The sequence below is a fragment of the Trichoplusia ni genome, chromosome 11 (assembly GCF_003590095.1).
Source record: "Trichoplusia ni isolate ovarian cell line Hi5 chromosome 11, tn1, whole genome shotgun sequence".
NCBI lineage: Eukaryota > Metazoa > Arthropoda > Insecta > Lepidoptera > Noctuidae > Trichoplusia > Trichoplusia ni.
The window spans coordinates 13,887,386-13,911,737 of record NC_039488.1 but is presented as its reverse complement, the minus strand read 5'-3'; the positions used below and the strand labels follow the sequence as shown (position 1 = coordinate 13,911,737).

The 24,352-nt window shown below is 35.2% G+C and overlaps 1 protein-coding gene and 1 long non-coding RNA gene across 2 annotated transcripts; both read right to left on the bottom strand.

The window, feature by feature from the left end:
* Nucleotides 1-666: 666 nt before the first annotated feature.
* Nucleotides 667-13,587, bottom strand: LOC113498835 (putative inorganic phosphate cotransporter). The gene is made up of 11 exons (XM_026878979.1): nucleotides 13,042-13,587; nucleotides 12,186-12,307; nucleotides 5,045-5,224; nucleotides 4,670-4,808; nucleotides 3,665-3,882; nucleotides 3,260-3,409; nucleotides 2,923-3,055; nucleotides 2,715-2,839; nucleotides 1,263-1,382; nucleotides 879-1,008; nucleotides 667-792 (listed from the first exon to the last, which is right to left on the bottom strand). The coding sequence occupies exons 1-11, from the start codon at nucleotides 13,076-13,078 to the stop codon at nucleotides 746-748; spliced, it is 1,401 nt and encodes a 466-aa protein (XP_026734780.1). The 5' UTR covers nucleotides 13,079-13,587; the 3' UTR covers nucleotides 667-745.
* On the bottom strand, nucleotides 6,621-8,210 carry LOC113498836. Its single transcript, XR_003401040.1, has 3 exons — nucleotides 8,186-8,210; nucleotides 7,873-8,078; nucleotides 6,621-7,326 (listed from the first exon to the last, which is right to left on the bottom strand). It is a non-coding gene; the product is annotated as an uncharacterized LOC113498836 (long non-coding RNA).
* Nucleotides 13,588-24,352: the final 10,765 nt, after the last annotated feature.

Genomic DNA, 24,352 nt, shown 5'->3' with positions numbered 1-24,352 from the left:
TTTTCGTATGAAATGCCTGACAGGATTTGAGTCCGCGCGATGACCTTGGGTAATATAAAGTACAAGTTAAAGAAATCAGTGAACTTCTGAAATAACCATGCGTTATATTTTTAAGCCTTATTTTTTAAATATAAAAATAAATAACTTCGTTTGCAGTAGAAGGTTCATTTAGAAATTTACTCTTTTTTTTCAATTTCATGTTCTTACTTTTAAATATGCATAATTCGATAACTGTCGACCCGACAAAATTTTGTGATACAATTCTTGCTACCAAATATGGGCAAAAGGAAAAGGTTTGAGGTAAAAGTGCTGTTTGTAGCATTCGTAGGTTTGAAGGAAATTAAATATTTAGAGCATCCTATCAGCAAGTCTATTTTTGAAGTAGTCATTTCTATTCCTATTGTGTAGTGGCCTGCCGAGGAGTGAGGACACACTATAAACTATGTATGGAACCGAAGTGGACTGGGACAAAGCAAATGGAGTTTGTGGGGTGTGGAGATACGTGTCTTACGGTGAATGACTGATGAGAACAAGAACACCTATTTAAATATGGAGTGGTTCTTTTCAATTTTCCATGTGATCCCATTTTATTTAATTCAATAGCAATTTTGTTTCAACACACAGCACACTTTTATGACTTTCACTTCTATGAATAAAACAAGTAAGTGTATTTAAAGTTTATATTATTTCAAACACAGTAACTTAACTCAGGTACATAATAAATTAGTTTCAACAGAAATTATAACTATCTCGCTTCCGACGTCGTCGAAGACTTTTCAGGAGCTTTCATTTCTGGGAATATTAAAATGATAATTAAATTACACACTGATATAAATTTAGACTTTAACGTTACAGCTATAAAGTTGAATTTCGCTTACCAACATCATCCTCTTTAGGCTCGTTCCAAGGCTGCCTTACAGATGTACCGAATAATATGAAGAATAAGTTTGTAAAGAAGTAGACTCCTGAAGCCACGAAGAATACTTTTCTCCACTCTGAAGGCTGCGTCTGAAATGTAACATTATTCAACGTTACATACTAGGTATTTAGAGGAAAACTTAATTTAAATGATATTAAACTTGATAAATTGGTACCTCACCAAACTCTGTCCCAGTTATTAAAAAGCGTAAGACTGTTGCTGTTCCATCACCATTAAATAAATATTGATCCATTTTTTGAAATACGTATCACAGTGATACTAGTATCTATGTATGTGAAATGGCAAATAGTTTGATATCGTAAAACAAGTAATAAATATTTACCTCATCGTGAACGATAAACCCGCAGACCAGAGGAGCGATGATGGAGATGATGTTGGCCAAGAAGTTGGTGATCCCCATCAGGCAGGCGCTGAAGTTGGGAGCCAGGTCGATGTGGACCAACTGTACAACACAACATCAGGTTACACAACAATATACAACTATAGGTTAAAATGTATAGAGTGCAGTCATCATAAATCATGAATATGGTGATGGTGAAGAAATCCTGCTATCCCTCATCAGGGACATAGGGCTCGCAGAAGATTTTTCCACTCTTTATGATTTTGGCCAGCTAGTACATTGAACAAAAATATTACGATTACAATATGAACTTTAAACATTTTTTTTTTTGTAAAAAAAAATTGTGAGTTTAAATTGTGCAAACTGAAAAGAATTTATTTTTCATCAGTTGCTAAAGTTCGTAAAGTTTGCGATGATTCACAGCGCTCATACAGGTTTGCTGAACACAAACTTTCTAGACGGCGAAAAATTTAATATTTTGGCGTCTTTTAAGTATGATACTTTTTTCTATGACATAATATCATTGAGATATCGTTGTATTTAAATAAATGTCTTCACATTTAAAAAAAACTTGAAGTTAATTCATAAAGCAAACGCTACAATTACTTAATTAACCATTTTTACAGGTCAAGTATTGCAATTGCACAATTAAAAAACAATTTGAAGTTAGTTCATAATTATAATTTAGGTTCAGAACAAGTTTCTAGCATTAAAATAAACGTCTTATAATTCGTTTAATTCCTTAACCACAGTGTAAGAGTACCACAAGGCTCACTCTTGAGACCCAGGCTATTAAATAACTTTATTAAAAATAAAATCTGGTTTTCAGAGTAGAGTTGTTCTCAAGTTTTTTTATGGTTTGAAAAAAGAATTTGATTTGTAATACTAGGTTTAAAAAAGCAACAATGTAGTAAGTAAAGTGAGATAGATAGACATTTTCATGTGAACACTAAATCTGAGTTTTTATAAATACAACTTCCATAAGAAGAGTAATTTATCTTGCAAGTCCAAACGTACTTGTTGTTGTATCCTCAACAGAGTCTGTGTTATATATTGCTGAAGTGCTGAGGCTTGATGCATTTCATTAATCACAAGTTGATATTGTTGCAAAGTAAGCTTTCATCTTAATGTTTATTTTGGATCAGTTTCTGCAGTGTTTCGATTCACTAACTTTAAAATTGAGAAGAAGCGGAGACTTTTGATGAATTAGCTTGTTTGACTTGGCCTTTTCGATGTTTTTTTAACAAGTCTTCATTCGTCGATTTTAAATGTAGATGCAATTTGAAGTTTGATTTGATTTTATCCATTTTTCAGGTACATTTAAAATCCTATATTACCAACGTCAAAGAAAACAAGAACATCTGTTGTATTATGGGTTTTCGTATATGTTACAAATAAAAAAATAATGTCATTCAAAAATTGATAATTACTTACCATATAACCAGTGTATTGTCCAGCATTGATTCCTACGGCGAGGGTAAGCATCACTACGGCGTACACCATATTGCCTTCGGGTGCATACGACAAGCCGATCAAGGCTATAGCAGGACCCCAGAGGCCTAAAAAAGGATAGAAAACAAAATGTTATTTTGAAGTAAAGCCAAACATAAAAGTACATAAAATGGTGAAATGTATGAGTTACCTATTGAGTTGAAAAGTTTCCTGGTGCCGGAAACGCTGAGCCATTTTTTCCTCGTGATAACGTCAGTCATTGTACCCATTACGAAGCTGAGCAAGTACATAGCTAGATACGGGAGGCAGGATAAAATACCGTTCTGAAAGAAAAAAGAGTTTTCAAATGAAATGTATTTTTTTTTGTGCATTGTCAATTGTATTGCATAAAACTAGATACTAAATGTCAGGAATTTTAAATTAAAAAATATCAAAGCAAATTATTTCAGCCTTCGTGTCGTGGACGAGTATTCTTTTGCCAAGCGTAGTTTAAAAATGGCATAAAAATTACATTATTTTCGACTTACACTTTTGAGATCAACATTGAGCACTTTAGCCATATAAGTCGGCATTTCAGTCATGAGCGTGAAGAAACCCCAATTCTGTCCACAGTGCGCCACTATCACCGCCCAGAATGGAAGGGATGTCATTATTTTCAGCCACGGCGTTGGGTAATTCTGAAAATTTTAAAACTACATGTAAATATAGATATATCACGCAAAAATGTGTAGTTCTGGCTGAACATGGATACATGAAAAATAATTGGTTAAAATGTTTACCAAAGTAAAAACGACGTCGAGAATCCACTTAAAAACTATAGTTAAAACAGGTCTTTACATGATGAAATAATATACATATTATTAAAGTGAACCTTCCTTGTATGGTACACATAACTACTTTACAAACTCTTAATAACAGAATGATTTAATTACCTTCTGCTCACCAACTCGTCCTAACGAGGTTTGTATATACAGCACTTCTTCTTCACTGATAAACCTGGATGTTTCAGGAGAGGCGGCTCCGAAAACAATGTATATGATTGACCAGATTAGCCCGAGGGTGCCGTTTGTATAGAAGATCGCCTGCCAGCCCCAAGATGTGGCCAGAAAACCTGACGCCAGGAGCTGTAGGGCTATTCCTAATTGTCCACCTGAATAAAAGGGCATTCAACTTTTATATAACTATTTATAAATATCGCAAAAGAAAGAATTTATAAATAGAAAACTGTCCTTAAAAAGTAATTAGATATTTGTTTATTTCTTTTATTGGGAAGAACATACGGAGGCCAGAATGAGGCCACAAAAAACAATGCCGAAAATGAGCACTCCCAAAAAAAACAGGAAAAACGTCTGCGGCTTTAATCAAAACTCATCTTTATTGACGTGTCGCAGCATGTTTTGGCGTTACAAATTTCCGTAGCCAACCATACTCAAATCACTGTAAAGAAGTAGTAAAACCTCAGAACATCGTAATAACGTGAGCTGTTGTGAGGTATAACTAAGTTACTTTAACTTCCAGATGAGCTTGAGTGTAACTGTGTTCAAGTGAGATTTACGTGACTTGTTTCAGTTGAACAGTACGTAAGTAGGTATTAGCGGCGATACAGAACCAGGTATGGGAAGTGATGATATCAAAAATAGATTTGTTATTTTAATGCATTTGGTAATGAAATTACAATTTTTCAATTATTTCTGTAATAGTAGCGTAAAAAAACAAATAGGTTTAAAAAATCTGAAACAATAGTTTTGAAATATATCTCTATTAAAATTTTATGAAAATCGGCCCAGCCGTCTTTATACTCGGAAAGTGCCCCAAAATTGAGTACAGAAATGTTTACACGGGATAAATATTGTTTACTAGAACAAGTGGCTTATCAAAGAGGAATAGTTCATTAGAAGATCAACCAATAGAAGAAAGTGAATATAGTTATAACTTACCAGCGTATACAAAAGTGGAGAGCACCCCTTTTTCCTGCTGCGGCATCCACTGACTAACCAAGTGGTGCGTGCTCGGGTATATGAAGGCCTGTGTTAGACCTTGCAACACGCGACACCCGCATACCAGCTTCCAACCTCCCTAAAATCAAACAATATGATGATGAAATATTGTCCATCATAAATGGATTGGAAAGGTGCCTCATAATTTTGTAATATCAACCTTTATCGCTTCACGGAAAAAAACACTTTCCTGTTACAGATTATTTCAAAAACATGCAGTAGAGAAGGTAAAAATTAAAAGTATCTTTTGGTAAAGAACCCATTGACAGTGACTTGTATGACTAATTTAAAAGTCAGTAGAACAATCCCACTTACCCAAGCAGCTCCCATGGGCAGCAACAAGGATATGATGGAGTTGACGACGACGGAGATGGTGAAGAGCACCTTCCCCCCGAAGCGGCAGGCGAGCTCGCCCGCCGGTACCTGCAGCAGCACGTAGCCCCAGAAGAACGAGGACAGGATGACCGCCTGCACGCTGTGAGGCCAGTCGAAGTGCTGTAACATGGGGCCAGGAATTAGGAGCACTTGGAAAATTGAAAGTTTTGGGCAACCAACTAGTGTTTATTTTATTCGAGGAGGATTCCTAGGTCTTTATAATTACAATAATGATGATTGACTCTCGACCCTGCCGCGTCAGTACTTGATTAAGAATTCCGGTTGGGTTCGAAACTAGTCGGGGAATCCCGATAATCCCGAAAACATTACAAGAATCTTACGAAATCATACAACCTTCTTATATAATAATGTTATACCTAAACAAAACAAAAGTGAATTCTTTGTAAAGATAAACAAAGGTCACAAGTCAAGTGGCATTACACTAGATAAATTCAAAAAGGCCGAAGTATTTCAGGTTCAACGGATTTTGTTATCCGATGAAAAGTACCTACGCAGTTATTTTTGTAAGTGTAAGAAAATGTTATCGATGCAGTCGCAATACCTTTATGAAATTAACTTTAACCTTTCTTGCAAGTAACAGCATTACATGGGCGATGTTGCATCAGTTTTCAGCTAGTACACGTTAACAATTACAAACCTTCCATTATAAGGTTTTTGATTGCGTCTGAGAAACATAGGTACAGTTTTTTAAGTCAGAGCATTTTAGTATTAATCACACAGTTGATAGTAAACCGTTGCACTAAAAGAGACCATTATGTATTGAACAAACGAAAAAGCTTTTTCGCTTTATGCCATAAACACACATGTATGACTATATTACGTCAATAATAATATACTAAAACAAACAATACATTTTACGACATATATCTGCGTTATTTAGTTAAGAGCATGACATATGACGTCACAGCTCGTGAGGTCACTCATATCTGAGAGGGCGGGGCTAGCACAGATGCTGACCGAGTGACACGATAAACTTTCCATTCAAGCTGCAAGTGGAAATGGCCTAAGAATGCATCTCACATTTATAACAAACATCTATAAATAAGTAACGCGTGTAAGCAATATTATTATGTGCCTATTTATAATGGCGTTGGTCGCGTGGGCAGAAACGTGCCTGTAAAGGACATCGCCGGAAATTGTATGAACCTGTGCCCCAGCATGTACACGAATAAAATCTACGTCAATTAATAGTAAACATCGTTAGAAACAAGAATAAAAAAGATTTATTTTGCTCAGCAGTCGCTGACAAGAGTTATGAAGGTTGAAAGTTAAGTAAGGTTAGGTTGAAAGTTAAACTATGGTTAAAGCACTTTTATGTTCCTGGTATATAAATATTTAATCTAGACATTTAATATTCATAATACAATCACTTGAACACTGATAGCAGCATTATTTTTGAATTTGAGTAAATCTAATTTATTGGAAGTTAGAACAATATTACACAATATTATTCAACTGATAACATTTTGGATTAGACAGCAAATAAAAGAAATTAAATTGTTGAAACATTTAATATTAATAAAACATTATAAAACGCGGCTGGTGAAAAGACAGCTTCTTGGTATCTCGTCCATACCAAGTACCAAAGAATTGTCATAATGTGAGCACAACATCCAACAGTCCGGTTGCTAGATACACAATTACACCGATAACTCAAGATACCATTTCTAAGTTGGTCTTCAAATGAGGGAAGCTCGTCATATAAAAAATACGTGTAATATTCACGCCTGGACGTATGTCTCGATTTAATACGTCCTCTTAATAGGAGGATGATTTCCTTCAATTTCAAGTGCTGCGAAAGTATTTGATAAACTTGAGTTCTCCAATAATAACTCCCATTCATTAGAATCCGCATAAAGCTTATTATAAATCAGCAAGGCTGATTTAATTAAGGTAGGCACTAAATAACCTGCACTTTGCTGACATCCATTAAATATGCATCGCCTAGATGTATTAGCACAACATCTATAATTAGGTAGGGAAATTGATGAAACATCTTGACCTGGGCCAAGATGAAGTTGTGGAGCAACTGGTGGAGGAAGTTGTGGAGGAGGTGGTGGAGGAATTGGTATTTGGATATTTTGATCAGGTTGGTGATCTTCTAAGGCGTCAAAACGGTTGGAATCAGTAATAATTCTTCGGCTCACTTCGCTGTTAGCTCTCATGTAACAACCATGACATAAAAAGTTGGCTGCTCTAACCTGAAAAAAAAGATGAAACTAATACCACTCACACTTGACAATCAATAGCTTGACTTTCTATATATGTAAACTCAAATGTATATACATAACAATATTATTACTTTATTGCCAACATCAAAACCAGACACATATTACAAAATAAAATACCCCATCTCATCTCTGTCAATCAAACAGATATTCATACAGTTTTTACCAATATATAGAGTGATTAATGTGGAAGGTGAAAGTATATAATACATCCATATTATAGCATAGAAATACAGAGAGTTCCGAAGATTTGTAAAATCAATGTGGAGTCAGAGTAAATCACTAGTTATCTAAATAAGGCAAGTAAAGACTTGTCCTAACTGATTCTTAATTAAAAATATTCCTCATTACTAATAATTAATATATAATCAGCATTAAATATTACATCATAGTAACTATATCGCCTGTTACATTTTGAATTAGAACTTCAAATAAGTTTAAATTATTTAATGTGATTGACTACACTATTAAAACTGTAACAATTATTCACATGTAGATATTTAAAAACGTATTCCTTACATGTCATCATGTAAGTACTGCCAAAGTGATACAACTGAGGCGAGAGGGCTTCCCTCCAGAATTTCGTGTCTTTTGGCACATGTAACTGATTTACCACAGCCACAAGAAACATTGATATGACCGAGTTGTCTTTCCCTGGAGTTCGTTGCAAGACATCTTGATATCTTGTCATAACACGCACCACAGACATGGCTATGAGATGATAACTGTGAAGGTAAAATAAGTATCTTTATTAGTCTTGAAATTGTAGATAGGTATTTGAATAATATGAATGCTGTAGGTATAAAAAAGATTTAATGATGCTACAACATACCTCGAATGTTAACCACTCCGATAAAAGAACAGTCATATCGGGAGGTAATGATGATAAAACATGTCTCCTGATACGTTCTCCGATTGTGATCCGGTTGTAAAAGGGCCATTTTCCTTAAGTATACACAGTACGACTAGTTAGTGGAGCACTCGCGTGGGGCTACGACATATTATAAAACATATTATAAACGAAAAAACAAACCGACGCAATGACAGTTTATTGTTTACAAAGTGAGAATGTGATTTGACATTGACATTAGACGCTCGATATTCATCACTTCAATGTTGTCAGCACACAAGTGACTATCTTCCTTTGTACGCGAACTTAGTTTTATTTAATTAATAATATTTATGGTTTCATTTATTCAAATAAATCAGTAAGCTTAAAAAATATATATGTGTCATGTAAGTTATAATTAATTATGAACATTTTACATTTTAAGCTCGATGTCTATAGTGACGGACTTTCCCTACTTTGTTCTTTGTGAATATTATGTGGCAACATTAAGGTTACTTTTGAGTGGAGTACAAACGAATAAAATCTTTTTATTGTATGTTTTTTTCTCCCGCTGCTACAGTACATTGAGCTATTATCAAAATTCCTTATTCGTTTTTTTATAATTATTGGTTTTATTTTGGTTCTTGTACACTCTGGGGCAGAATCCGGCCAAGTCCTTTGTTGAAGGTTCAAATTCATAGTGGTATTTTATTCATCCATTTCAATAAGTAAGAAACTTACTTATGATTTTGTTTTAGCACATTTTACTAAATTATTCGGATAAATTGGTAAGGGCCATGAAGCCAAACCGAGTGTGCGTCGTGACGCGGTTTCCATCACCGATTCCAGTGATCTGACGCTGAGGCTGGATGTGTTTGTGCATGTGACTTGAATGTTGTGAAAACCCCGCGATACGAGGATTAAACTCCTTAGATCGGCAGACGAAAATTAGAAAATAATCCCTTAATACAGTACTGCGATCAGAAATTACAGTGAGAATTTATTTTTCATGTTCTTCTTATAATATTGATAATCCTCTTTATTATTGTAAAATCATTATTTTCTTTTTATAAATATTTTCAATACTGTGTCTAGACAATAATTGCCAGCTTACTAAGAAAAGCTCTCAATTTTGACAGCTTAGTGAAGGTTGCCGAGTTCAATAACTGATGATTATATTGTTATTTTGTTTGCAAAGTACTAAATAATTGATGTTACCAACAAATATATCTCTACAAGACTATCTTTAATAAAGGATTAAGAAATAATGATAATATACCGGGGTGTGGTTAGCAAAATAGTCCTTGTGACTTCAAATACTATTTCTTATTCTATTTTTCAGATTGCAAGGGTTTTATTAATTGATGATGGTTAATTAATGGCTGTAATTAATTGATTTCAATTACAATGTACATATACAGCTAACTTCCAAACGATGAAAAATGTTATTTATTGTCCCGCATGGGAAACACATTTGTGTTTTGTTGGTGTTTATTTTATACTTAGGCTATCCTGACTGTTTTCCTTTTGTACATAAACATTACAATTAGGTCGCTAAAAAGTAATTTAATTTCGAATGTAGCACTCATTTGTTTCAGATAAATTGGACGTAGTTATGCAAACTAGAAACAACCCACACTTTGAGTAAAATTGAGTTATATATGTAGATAGGCTGTTTATGGTGTATTACATCATCTCAGAAAAAATCCTGGCCGATATAGCAAGCCACAAAGCAAAAATAAGGAGCCGTTTAAGGTACCAACCCGAGTTTGAGGAACATTTTATACGCAAAACGGAACGCACCTTTAAAATAAAAACCTGATTATCTCAAAAATGATATGTTGTGGGTTGGTTCTAGTTTGCATAACTACGTCCAATTATATTCGTATGCTATTTGCTCTAACTTTTACGTAAGTAAGATATCCATAGAAATGAAACCTCGTTATGTCAGAAAGCCTATAACAGTGAAGCTTCAACTTAGCATTTATGTTTTCAAAGGTTTCCCTATACTCCACAATCCTCCGGTACAGATTCGCAAACACAAAGAACAAAAAGACTCTTCTTGTGTCATAGTTCGGCATAATATTTTCACAACTATACATGTTAATATTCACAATGTCCTTCACAATCAAAAAAGCAAAGTTCAAAATAATATTATCTGTCGCGTCTGTCTGTCTATCATTCTTATCAATAAGCTTATCTATTTTATTCATTCGCCTTTCCAAAATACAAACAGAGTCACATGCTTTTGTTATGTTTTATAATTTTACTACCTGACCTTTGCTATATTCGTGTGATAGGATATTTTTATATCAGTACGTTTTAAAAGTTAATTTTACGAGCCAATTAATTCAGTGAATTGATAAGATTTCGTGCATAGTTCGGAGTTTCTAGATAGGATCGCTTTGATCTTTTGAGATGTACGTTAGTGGAAAATTACAAATTACTTTGTTGAAATAAAACCGATTTTAATCTCATAGGAGTGAAGACGAACAAGAAAAGTTTGGAAAATATGAAGATGTGTGAGGAAAGTAGGTAGGCATTGAATACAGAACCAGCGGTAAAAGGACATCACGATGATATTGGAGGCTAAAACTGTATGTAGGTATAGTAGAGTTCTTTACTTAAAGAAGCTTCCAATTTCTCATTTTAAGGTTTTGTATCCGGGAACCAAAATGGAACCCTATTATTAATAAGGAATTGCACGAATCGTGAAATCTAGAAGCAGTTGATTTTTTTACAGACAATGTGTTTCTGTCGCCGATTTGACACAAATAAAAATAATCATGGAGATTAAACAATAATTATTATTTGATGTTTAAAAAAAACTTTTTCAAAGTAAAGTGTAAAGTTTTTCTTAATTATTGAATGACACCACTGACAAATGATGAAGGAAAAAATCGTGAGGAAAACAATTCTAATATTGGAATCTGAAATCGGCAACCCGCAGCGAGTCTAGCGTGGTGATTAATGCTTAATCCTTCTCCTTATGGGGAGAGCCCTGTGCCCAGCAGTTTGGTGTATATAGGCTGGTATTATATAAGTTATATATAAATAAAGACGGTTTTCCTCATCCATAGGAATCAACCAAATAATTATAATCTTTTCGATAAATGAAAGCTATTGTGAATGCAATTGCAATAACACCCGAAGGCAACTATAATTTTAAAGCAGTAGATTCTATTTAGTTTCGGCGTTACGGAGTTTTTGTAGGAATTAATTAATCTTATCATTAAGTAATACTTATCTAAACATATTTTGTTTGCAAACATTTTTGCTTACTGATAAGTTTTTTTCTAATGACATTAGATTTGAAAATCATAACAATACAAAAATTCGGATAGATCTCGTTCATGTTATATAAGAAAACATTTTATATAGTAAAAAAATAAATAAGTGAAGTTGTCATAACAGGAAATGTCCAACAAAACAAAATGATTCTACGCAACAATATATTTGACCTAAGTTTCAACTGCAATCGATCCCAAGGCGAGAGCTATTGCATCAGATAAATAAATCAAATAGTTATTTACGCATAATTCCATATAATTAGATGAGTGTCAAACGAATGTATGATGATGAGAAAATATATCACGAGGCTGTGAGTTCTCTTGTAGCATACGAGTTCCGGTTGAAACCGGGTGTAGCTCGAACTCGTACTGAGTACGTTTAAGTTTTATTAAAGTCTTATTCTAACTCAATCGTCATTTGAGTGTTAAACTACATCTTAAGCTGTACCTGAGTTGGTATTTTATGATTACTAATATATAAAGGTAAAAAAAAGCATTTTTTATTTTCCTGGTCTAGGCTAGCATAGATCCTCTCTATATGATCATCTCACACTAATTAAATCTAATATTATGGACCGCTTTTGGCCGTATTGGACAAAATCTTTATTTTATTAAAAGTAAATTGAAATTTGACTTTGCTAACTATTAATTATAGAATCTAGGAGAAAATCTCTCTATGACATGTATAGATTTTGCTATACTACGACACTCACAGTTTCCTTCTTCTCGTCGGTCATGTCGACGATGGCCATGCTCATGTTGACCCTCATGGTGAACGCGAACAGCATCCCGAAGAACAGCAGCGCCGACTGCGCGTGGCGGACACCCAACCCCTCTGCAACACACGGGAAGATGTCGCTTAAAGAGGAAGTTAGTTCCAATTGTTTTACATTTACACTTGTCCAGAACTCGCTTTTTTGATCGAATTTTAATAAAACATGATTTAGTAATATGCCAGCACGTGTAACCGAGTGGTTGGTCACCACGCCAAACCCACTGCGCGGTTTCGATTCCCGTGTAGGACAAGCATTTGTGTGATCCACAGGTGCTTGTTCGTCTTTGTGAGCGTGATTTGTATGTTTGTGAAATCCACCGCGACACAGGGATTAAACTCCTTAGTGGGGAGTCGTTTTTTTAAACAGTAGAACCGTACTTAATATTTTTCATCCCTTACTATAAAAGTTTGATATATCGAGCTGTGGTGTGGATGGGCATGCGATGTAAAACAGGACAAGAGAAGGATGAAGAGATTTAAATTGTTTTCAACAGACACTTCATTTCCACATGGAAGGGAGTGTGCTACGGATCCACTTTGTAGTTTATAATTGAACATTCGTCAATTGTGTAGAAAGTTGGGTCATGCAAAGGCTTATGTGAGGAGTAGGTACAGAATAAGGTATGATGATAAATGGGTTTCTTAGCTGGATAGAGGTATATTTATAGTGTAGTGAAGCTTTTAACTTCTTTCACTTAATTCGTAAACAAATTAAGTTCAGTTTCATGAATGATAAAATGATTAATACAGATTCTTTTTTTTGTCTGTTACTTTCAACAACGACTTATACTCACTTGGTCTTAAAAAGTCCTTTTCGGTGGTGATCCCCATTTCGATCGTCGTTAGTTAGTATTTGTCACTAAGTCACGATGCCACTACCGCACATTCGCGCAGATCGGCGCCAAGTGTCAATATGACACTAATCATGATCACAGGCCAACACTCGTGCGCAGATTTTGTAGAAATCTGTGGAGCTGAAATTATGCTAAGTTTTCTTTTAATTTATGTTGTTATTATGAATTGAACAGAAACCATTTATACAATGCAACGAGCTTAATTTTAATGATTAAAACATGATTGGAAAACTTATCGCTTCGATATCCGTATTCAGAATAGAAGAACCACAAGTAAATACTAAGATGTAAGATCACACAATATTCCATTTATTTGCAAAAATCACAAATTGGTATTATTTTGCATCCATCTTAAAGTGTCGTGAATAAAAAAAATGTATTAACACAGTCTAGAACAGACGATATTTATATTAACCTACCGATATCAATGACAGTTAAACACACCCACAAATATTTTAGCTACGAAACCACTCCATGCCTTCATTAGTTCTAAAATTTGTAAAATGTTACGATTACTGGTACAATCATAGCCACGCTTGATAACCTCTGTCTTGAGAGGGCGCGAGAATTATCAACAATTTGTCACATCAAACAACATTTACGTATCACAGGCAAAGCAAAATAACCTGTATTTCCTAGTGATAAGAGCTACTGCAACCGCACGTAAATGGTAAAATTTTGAACTTATTTGGACCCGTCATTGACTTTGGTATACGAGGCTATTTTTATCAACTGATAACTGTCATTACTTGCAGTTAAATTAATGGTTTACAGTAAAAAGACGTAGTTTTCATGTAATAAAAACTTTTTTACTTTATTTTCATGTACGTTTTTGGAAGTCAATTGTCATTGACGCGGAATGTCCAAGTTTGCGCGTCATAGTAATGAGATTATATATATTATTAATTATAACAAGTTTTTGTAGTTTTATTTAGACCTTATTCTGTACAGCCTGGTCATTTACCTTGTATCTAGGACCTATTTTTCAAAAGAAGTGTTTCCAGTTACCCCGTATATAGGCTTTCGCTGCGTTAAGGGAAAAAATAATTCATAAATGGAAGGTATTTAGTTGTAATAAGCATATTTGATATATCAAAATATAACATCCAGTCTTCGTGAAGCGGTAAGTAGCTTTTGTTGTACTATTATATTTCAGGCATGTCAGATAGGATTAACCTTTACATCGTGTGGAAAAGCTGAAAAATTATATTTATTTCAAGATGCAATCCCTATTTAAATTTTGTTGCAACGCATGCGGTGAGTAATAATTTTTTGAAAGTGTTTATTTATTTAGTAGACCTGCACGAAAAACTGGCACGATATTTCAAAAGATGTCACAAGATTGCCAAATTTTTTGTGAAAACACATATTAAATATTTAAGTAGTAATAAGTCAAAGAACTAAGTATTTTTAAACGTTTTTCAGTTTCAGAAAATGAATTTCCATTCAATCCTCATTTTGATCACATCACAGTCTGCCGCTCAGCTGTGGAAACACTTTAATACGGCAGCAGATTTACTTTAAACCAGAAGAGTGATTTTAATAACCCATTGCCTTATAGTTCACTGCGCTTTTGTGCATTGAAAGATTTATCTTACGTGATTTCTTCCAGACAATATATTTTACTCGAATATTTTATAATTGTATGAATATAGACGGTTAAAAAAAAAATCTGCTACTCTTCATTGATTTCCACTAAATTTTTAATAAAGAAAATTCTTAAAAAAGTCCTCAGCCTCTTTAGGCCTTTGCAACCGCAGCCTATCCGTATCGTATCCATACTAGATCCTATTAATATCATAAACACGAAAGTTTGTATGTATGGATCTTTCTTTCTCTTTCACGCAAGAACCTCTGAACAGATTTAGACTTACGATTTATACTTAGGTTATACAGCAGGATTAACGCATAGGATGGTTTTATCCCGATTTTATATTTTGGCGGACGGGCCCATGGCAGCAGGTAGTATACATATTTAATATCATTCCTTTTGATTGTGTTCCTTCAGATTTTTTGTAAAAATGTTAGAATCTCAATACTAATCTGTTTTCTAGAAGTTACATTTATTGTTGTTTATTAAGAGGCTTGCTCGTTGTGTCTGTCGAGCATAGCGTCGGTCAATGACAATTCCAATTGTTATTCTGTCCTCCTGTTCTATTGAGTAGGAAATTGTAGGGTGGGGTGTCACTGACAGCGTGGACATACAACACAAGAATAAAACATGAATAAATAAATTATGTAATCAAAAATGACAGAAATTATAGAATTGCTTAGTAACTCATGTCCATAAAATATGAACCGTATCTACATTTTTATCATCAGACTTCATAAAATCCATTAAGATTTATCTCATATGTTTGGACTTTTCCACAGCTATTTCGAGCCAATTAATTAAGATCAAAAAAAGTAACTGGATATAATCAGAAGCCACACTTAAAGAACAAAAGGTTATCAACCTTTAGAATTACATTATCAAGTAAATATTACATTCGCCGATATAATTAGCTCAGCCGCCTCAAAAATACGGCAAACTTTTAGCACCAATTAAATTTCTGCACAGCGACCCTTATTATTTATAGTGTAACATAAAAAGTTGTAAGGTACACATTATCATTATTTCTGTCCTTGAAAGCCCTTATATTATAAATTATTAATACCCCGCTGTCAGTGAGACCACGCCTCAAAGCTTTACGTGAAATGAGGAAGCGTTACACAAAGGCGCTTCAATCAAGGGATCTGTGGGGATCCTCAATCAAACGATGTTTAATTACGCTGCCATCCCACCGCGACCGAGCCAGATACTTTGATACTCATCGCTAGATGTATCCCTTTCGTTTGCTGTCTACAATATGATAAAGGTGACCTTAAGATCAACCAGTAAATGATTTTTGTTGATGTTTGTCGTTTTCAATTTGACGTTTTTGACGTTTCGAATAGATTTGCCAAAATAAACCCAGAAAAAATACTTAAATCAACAAATAATGAAATCATCCCTAAGTACAAGAAAGTTTTAAATACTTAGTGTGTGTATATCATAATTGGTTGAAATAGATCGTTGTCGTCACGTCGAATACTTTTCATCATTGAAACTGATCAGTCTGTAAACAAGGAATGCCTTCGCCGCCATTTCATGAAGTAAAACCTAGGTATTAGTACTCAATATTTAATGCAAAACAATAACGTAAGATATATTTATATAAGACAGATTTTTATATCACATATCATCCTTTAAGATCACTGTGCAGGTGAAAGGCGCAAAGCTAGAGACCACAGAATCCGGTAGTGGTACCGATGATACTGATGTTCAGATGCGTCAACTGAATCGACTATTTAGAAAAGAAGGTAAATATTAAAATCATCAAATGTTTACTCGTGACCAGTAAGCACAAGTCTTCCTTAAGATATTCCAGTGAAGACGTCTTCCACTTTTGTTCAAAATTAAAAAGCTCAATTTATCTCTGCCCAACGAAGCCATTAGCCGTCTTTTTCACATAGTTCTGCCTTTCATTGTGTTTGATAATTACTCCTTTGTTAGCAACTAATGAACTGCGTAATGTTATCATTTCAAGGAAAACATATTTTGGTAAGTGTATACATAGCATGTATTAATCTATTACAGCTGAACGGTCGTGAGTCGTAAGTAACAAAATTCTATGAGGAGTCTAATCTAAATAAATGTGCTTACGCCGGGTAAACTTGGCGCTAAAAATAAACTTTTCTAAAGTGCTCTTCCCAGTCAAGGGCGCGCACTGCTTATCAGATGGTGCGTGATGGGCAGAAGGCCTTGAAACATGCCCTGCAGCAAGGTGCCTGCACAAATCTACTGTCACCCGCCCTGTTAACAAATTTGACTCTTAAATAACATGAAGTAAGGTTTGTTTTAATGTTTCATACAATTTTTAGTCAAAAATGTAAATCTTTCCAATCATCTAAGTACACATAAATTGCTCCAATGATATATATGGAAACTACGTTAGGCATAAAAAGGGAATCACCTGAAACAGCTTTCATCTAGGTCCATAAATATCTGGGACCTAAGATTTAGTGCTTGTTCCAAACATTATAGGGGCGAGGGTGAGGTAGCCCAGACGCCAATCTATGTATATTGGGTAACATAAAATAAAGATTCAGAAAGAAATATTAACGCTTACAGTAAAAAACCAGCTTATAAATGTCCCACTGAAGGGTAGCTGGAGCTGGATCACCTGCTAGCTTAGTTGGCGGTTTAACATTTGAAACTGGTTTTCCTACAGTTTATTAGTAATCTTAGAGTAATAAAGAAAGTAAGCATTTTATATTACCTTTGAAAAGAAACATGTTATCTAATACTACTCTTTGCTCAAAGTATAATTTAGGAATTCGACTAAGAAGTGTCTTTCTAATAATATCGAAATTATCTAAGAGAGGTTAGCTTTTAAATGTATAGCACTATCTTCTTTACATTTTCATTTGCACCATCTGGCGTAGCAACAGTTTGATTTGATTACGTTGGCACACAGCTCCTTTTATGTAAGAAGCCAGCCAGCCAGCCTAGAACAAAATCAGGAAAAGATGCTGACTAAAATATCAATACAAATTAGTTTTATCTACATGTGAGTACCTAACTAAAAACATTGGCCTCATCGAGTAGAGATCAGAAGCAAGCCGCTTAAAAAGCAAGTCCTTTCATTTAAAGATGACCTGAAGCGTAAACGGAACTTTTCGCAACCCGCCGCGTCAGCTCAATTACAAGTCGTTTCTTAGGTTTACGCGAATGTTAGACATTGAAATGAAACTACTTTTACGGATTTTATCGCGGTTTAATTTTAGATTTTAGTTCCCGACGTTTCGTTTTACCAAAAAGGTGTTAACAACTACCACCGCCTTGGTTAAGAAACACTCCGAAGCATTAAGTCTAGATGTTACCTACTTAATACCTACATGCGCAAAACCACCTAAACTGTATGGGTTGCCAAAGATACACAAACCAAACGCCCCGCTACGTCCTATTGTAAGCCAAATCGACACACCAACCTACAGATTGGCTCAGCACGTCGCGAAAACACTCTCACCACTCAGAGGCAACACTACAGCGTTTGTGAAGGATTCATACCACTTTGTCAATGAGATTAAACATCTACATCTTCAAGACAATGAAGTAATGGTTAGTTTCGACGTACAGTCCTTGTTTACATGCCTACCAGTCAAGGATTGTATTGAAATTGTTTCCAAGAAGCTAGCAGAGAACAACCTACCTCTAGAATATGCAGAACTTCTCGAGCACTGCCTCACATCTGGCTACCTACTGTGGAACAATAAATTCTATGTACAAGTAGATGGTGTAGCGATGGGCTCGCCTGTATCCCCTGTAGTCGCCGATATATTCATGGAAGACTTCGAGGAGACAGCCTTAAAAACAGCTCCTTTCACTCCCAGGTTCTACAAACGGTACGTAGATGATACTTTCACAGTTTTACCATCTAGTCAAGTAAATGCATTTTTAAAACATCTCAACTCCATCAATAACAAAATTCAATTCACTATGGAGTTGGAGGATAATAAATCTCTTGCCTTCTTAGACATATTAGTTAAAAGGAATCCTGATCAGACCATAAGTCACACCGTGTATCGAAAGAAGACCCATACAGATAGGTACTTAAACGGTGAATCTCACCACCACCCTAAACAGTTAGCTACCGTGGGAAAATCTTTGTTTCAGAGAGCACACGGACTCTGTGATGACAGACACCTTGCCGCTGAGCTTCAACACGTCAAGCAAGTACTGCGAGACAACAAGCTCCAAGTTCCACGGCCCCGTCACAGAAACCGAGTGAAGCCAGCCACTGTTGATCGTTTGCCTGCTGTACTACCATATGTCAGAGGAGTCACTGACAAGATTGGTTACATCCTGAAGCGAGCTTCAATTAAAACATACTTCAAGCCGCCCAAGAAGATTAGCCAGTCCTTACCATCTGTCAAGTGTCACATACCTCTACAAGATGCAGGAGTATACAAACTAGATTGTGACTGCGGCCTCTCTTACATCGGTCAAACCAAACGAAGCATAGGGACCCGCGTTAAAGAACACATAGCTGACGTCAAACACCGCCGCTCAACGAAGTCTGCAGTCGCCGAACATGCTGAAGGTTCCAGCCATTATATTAGATTTGACCAACCACAGATCCTCGCTAAAGAATCCAAATTCCTACCTAGGATGTTTCGCGAGGCTATTGAGATTAAAAAACACCCTAATTTCAATAGAGAAGATGGCTGGAAGATATCACCTACTTGGGATCCAATAATAAATAAACTCAAGGCCAAACCCAAGAGCAGCGCTGCAAGACATCAAGACACAGTGAGCTCATACTGCGTAGGTCGGACCACAAATAATTAATTAAAATATGAAGGTAGAACGAGCAACATCTTCTGTCAAGACGAACACCATCTCAGTCTGCCCGTGACCATGATACCTGCAAAGGTTTCGAAACGTCGGGAACTAAAATCTAAAATTAAACCGCGATAAAATCCGTAAAAGTAGTTTCATTTCAATGTCAATTACAAGTCATTAAGAACTCCGTTTGAGTTGAAACTGAGGGCTCCCAGAAAAGGGGAAATGTCCACACCCAAGTATTGAAAGTTATTCATTTACCAGTGTCCTCTTAATCTTTATTTAAATCCATGATGTACTAACATACATAATATATCTACTTTAAATAACAAAACTTTTCACGATTTCACTTTCAAAATTTATATGCCACTATAACTTACTTCAGGAAACCGCCAACAAAAAATATCTCCTGCAAATGCGAGAAAGTTTAAGATATTTACTCGTATTATCTTTACAACACAAGGTAACATCCCTTAAAGAAAAGTAGTTCAATAGTTAATTTTAGTTTATATCTTTTAAAACGTCTATCCTTTTGTTATGTTATTGGAAAACAAATGAAATTTATTGAAATTATATTTATTATTTTCGAGTCTTATAATACACTATGTAACTCTTTCCGCATTTCTTATTGTTTACAGATTAAAAAAAAAATTATGTATCGTTACGAAACAGGTAAACAAAAGAATTACGAGTATTTAATTATTCTGCACGTTGATACAATAGACTTACATTTGAGCAGTTATTAGTATTGTATAATTTGATCTTATCACTGTATGCCGAGCAAACATGTCGCACACTCAGGTATTCTATTATAATATTGTCGATACAGTAAGTGCTGGCAAAAGGAATCGCTGAGCGTTCGGCCGTGTGGCTCTCGCCTGCTCACTTTGTTGATGTTAGCTAATTGTGTGGTGCAAGGGACTAGGTGAAGCGATCGTGGACAAAATTATAATCTATTCAAACGATACATGAAAAATACTGTACAGTCCTAATATATTCAAAAGAAGGTATACTATAGCTTCGATATATGTGTAAGTTTGACTAGTTCACAAAATAAGGAGCAAGTTATCTGAGTAGCGAAAGATCTTTTACAAATAATTCACATTTCTATGAAAATAATACCAACTTAGAAATACCGAAAATCAGTTCTCATTGTGGCACAAAATCCATAATCAAACATTTTCCAAAGTATGTAGACTCGGCTTTGTAGCCATCGTTCATTTATTACACCGCAGACTTAAACACAGACACTTGAGAAGCAAATTTCAACTTTAAAACTTCCACACAAGTGTCAAAATCGAACTACTATCAGTTTTATTCGCACAATTTATTATGAAGGAACTCTGAAGGGGAGAATAGTATTAAACATTTATAATTGACACAAGAAATGTCACCATCGATAATTCGCTCTCTGTTTGTAGATATCGAAATATTAACAAAGGAGGTTATGATTGAATATTTGATATTTTTGGAGAGCCTGCTTAAATATGAGTGTACGAGCAAATATATGAATAGGAATAAGTTATGGAATGCGTGTAGAGGAAATATTACGTTACTTTTAACAAACCATTAATCTTGTAACCTAAAACGCTTTTATTATGTAGAGCGGTAACACGCAAAAAGCTGGATAAAATTATTCTCATGATACCAAAGACACATAATATACCTATACATCGCAAACATATTTGTTTGTCACCTCCAAACCTTTCCAAATAGACATGAAACAAACAGTGGTGGTGTAGCCTGCTATGTATTCAGATTTTTATCTTCCAAAGTACGTTTGCCACTGTGGAAGGGAGACGACGCGCTACACTGACCGTAGCGCTATCCCGCTCACACACAAAATGAGTTCTGTGTTATGTGATCATAGTAAGTATGCTGAGCCATACTTCAACATCGCGCTCACGTAGTTTCTTCTCGATATAAAACACTCGTACGAATCGCTCGTTTTCTATTAAAGTTTGACATTTCAGATAGGTTTACAGCGCTTCCAGAAAATAATCTATAGTTTTAGTAACACGAGTGGAATATTTTGAACTTATTTTTCTGAAAACAGAAATGAACTGACTAGTGTAAATGGAAGAAACTTCTGGTAATAGCGGATATAGTAAAAAAAAATGCTTAAATATCATTTCTACTTATTATTATATATTAACGAACATTAACTGAATATTCTAATGTAATCATAATGTGTATACTAAATATCTAATCCTAATACTGTATTCTTTTTCTCATTTTGTGTTAACGTAATTGGTTATCTGTGTTAGCATAAATAAATAAATTAATTAATTAATTAAGCTTCATGTTTGCTCACTTGTAACTTTTTCGCTTTCCCGAACTTTTTGTGAAAATGAAATCATTTTTAACTATTATCATCTCGCAATATACTACAAAAAAAATGTTATTAATTGTGTTAGTACATTATGTCCCAAAAAGTCCTAAACTAATAAGTTATTTAAGCCCCTATATTTAACTAAACGCTAGTGGTCCAACATAATATATTAATGAACATAACACATATAAGTGAAAGTGGTTTTTCTATCTTAAAATATTAGACCCATGCGGGAAAACAACCCGCAACCCCTTTATCACAAAGACAAGCATCTATCAACCCTTACCGTGCCTTTCCGACCTTAAATCATCCCTTTTACCCTTGGTAAAAGAGTATAATTGAAACGACACTAATTAAAGTAAAATGCGTATGTACGTACGTCCTCACGATTCTAACGTGGATGGATTTTCATAATAGTAGGTAGTCTGTATTCTGTGGTAAGTCCGACCAGTTTTACTACTTTTCAATGTTTAATAGAAAAATTATTGATTTGTACAATAAAATTTGCTTCCTGACAAATAGATATTATGTGTTATAAAAGCACATAGCAAAAAGTATTCGATTCACAACTTTGCCTTAACACTTCTTCGTGAGATTACGAAGTGCTTATCTAAAACTATTTATGTTTATAATAGTGTACGTACACAGAAGGAGAAAAAAGTCAGCATAATAGAAAATGCGTATGAAAGTGCCGCTAACGTCATTAGAAAACTACCAGCAAAACCGAGACAAAAGCTATTCGTTCTTTGCTATGAACAAAAAGAAAATGAAGCAATTAAAATAAATTACCTACACTATAACCGAGTATTGTAGAAAACCTACTGTATGAAAGGATATTACAGCAACGTACCCATTAGACACACAGATAGTATCTGCCCTAATTTCAAAGCAAGCACCCCACCCGCCGCGGGAACACCCACCTGGCAACACTTCCTTCACTGCCAAGAAGAAAGAAGAAACCTCATTAAAACTCTTTACCGGCGTTTACAAAAATGTATGAGTTGCACATTCATTAGCAACCCCATTATACTCATGCAACAAAGGCATTAGAAAACAAAAGCTCGTATGAACACATAGTGTTGCGGCCCGGCGTCGCTCGCCTCCACAATACACTTTTGTCTCCTGATGAGTATGTTTAGCCCCGCAGTGTACCCAGTATGGCCTACAATGTAGCCAATCACTAAATCGGGATAAGAGCTGTTCGGAATTCGATTAAGTTTCTTTGTAGTCATTTTTTCTATTTTGCGGCCGCTTGAATAGTACCTAACTTTCGCTCGCTGTACTCCATTATACACGATTTCAATTAAGAGTGCCCTTTTATATTGTACATGAATGATAGAAAGAAATCCAATATAATGTGAACGACAAGCAGATTGAATACCATTTTTTTTACAGTTATTTTAGGTAAACGTAAAAATTAAAGAAAATATCACAATTATCTTCTTAGGTTGCAGAAATACAAACTAAACGAAAACTTGAAATAATAAAGAAATCATAAAGCAGTAAATAACTTCCACGGCCCCATAAAGTACTGGGACCAGCAAAGCACTTAAAAACAGAAGAAGAACATAACTCAACAACTCGAAGCAATGGCGGAAATTAAAGAAAACCCGCAAAAAATATTACAGCACAAGAACAATATCTAATTGCTCCCGACGATCCCGAACATTCGTGAATCCTAAGCATCCCGAAACTATTTCAATCCCTTGGAAGTTGGAGATATAGGGACCGTAGCTGTGAAGGGAGGCAGTAAATAAAAATAATGGGAGGGACGATTAAGGCCGGAGCGAGGCCATCACGCAATTAATACCGGTTACTCGCAAACTGCTCATATTTAATTCAATTTGTTCTCTTGTAAGCTATGTTTATGCTCCATCTGGTGGATCATGGAGGGATTACGACGCCAGGTAAGTTGTGTGTGCCATTCATCCACACACCTTAGTTTTACTTGAAGGGATTCCGACCGCAAGCTTTCATAATGATGAACTCAGTTTTGCTAGATGAAAAGTTTAAAAATATTGAACACTATTTTTGATATTAGAGTCAATACAATTTGATTGTTATTTCTAGATATTGAAAAAGCAGAAAAACTCGGTATTTTAGTATCAGATGGGATTTTGCAAACACAAGCATCGTTCAGACTAAGTTAATAAAATGTGTGAATTACGCAAACAATTACTTCAAACGAGGTTTTAACATACAAAACATCGCGCAGTACTAGTCGGCATGCCTTAAATCCCACAGACACACACACCGGGAGAGATGCCATAAGTACTATAACGCTCAAACGCACAGACGGAAACAGTCCAAATTAAGCAGCGAACACAATTATCTTAACACAGCGCCTCATAACTCTACCACTAGTGGTTTCTGGTTGCTGTCGACTTACCTGGTTCCGACCGTCAACAAACTCCTCCAGCAAGACAGCTGTAGGTGTGGAAGCGAGACGGAACCCTTCATTTTGTAGAACTGTATCTCTCTTCCTCGACGGAATCTGTCTTAGTGCTACGTTCGGTGGTAGAGGCCCTGACCTCATAGTGTTTACAGCGTCA

Coding starts and splice junctions, on each gene's coding strand:
- LOC113498835 (XM_026878979.1), bottom strand. CDS start 13,078: ATGGGGATCACCACCGAAAAGGACTTTTTAAGACCAA. Junction 3,883..4,669: donor CTCCACTTTTGTATACGCTG/GTAAGTTATAAC, acceptor CCTTTTATTCAG/GTGGACAATTAGGAATAGCC. Junction 793..878: donor GCCTAAAGAGGATGATGTTG/GTAAGCGAAATT, acceptor TAATATTCCCAG/AAATGAAAGCTCCTGAAAAG.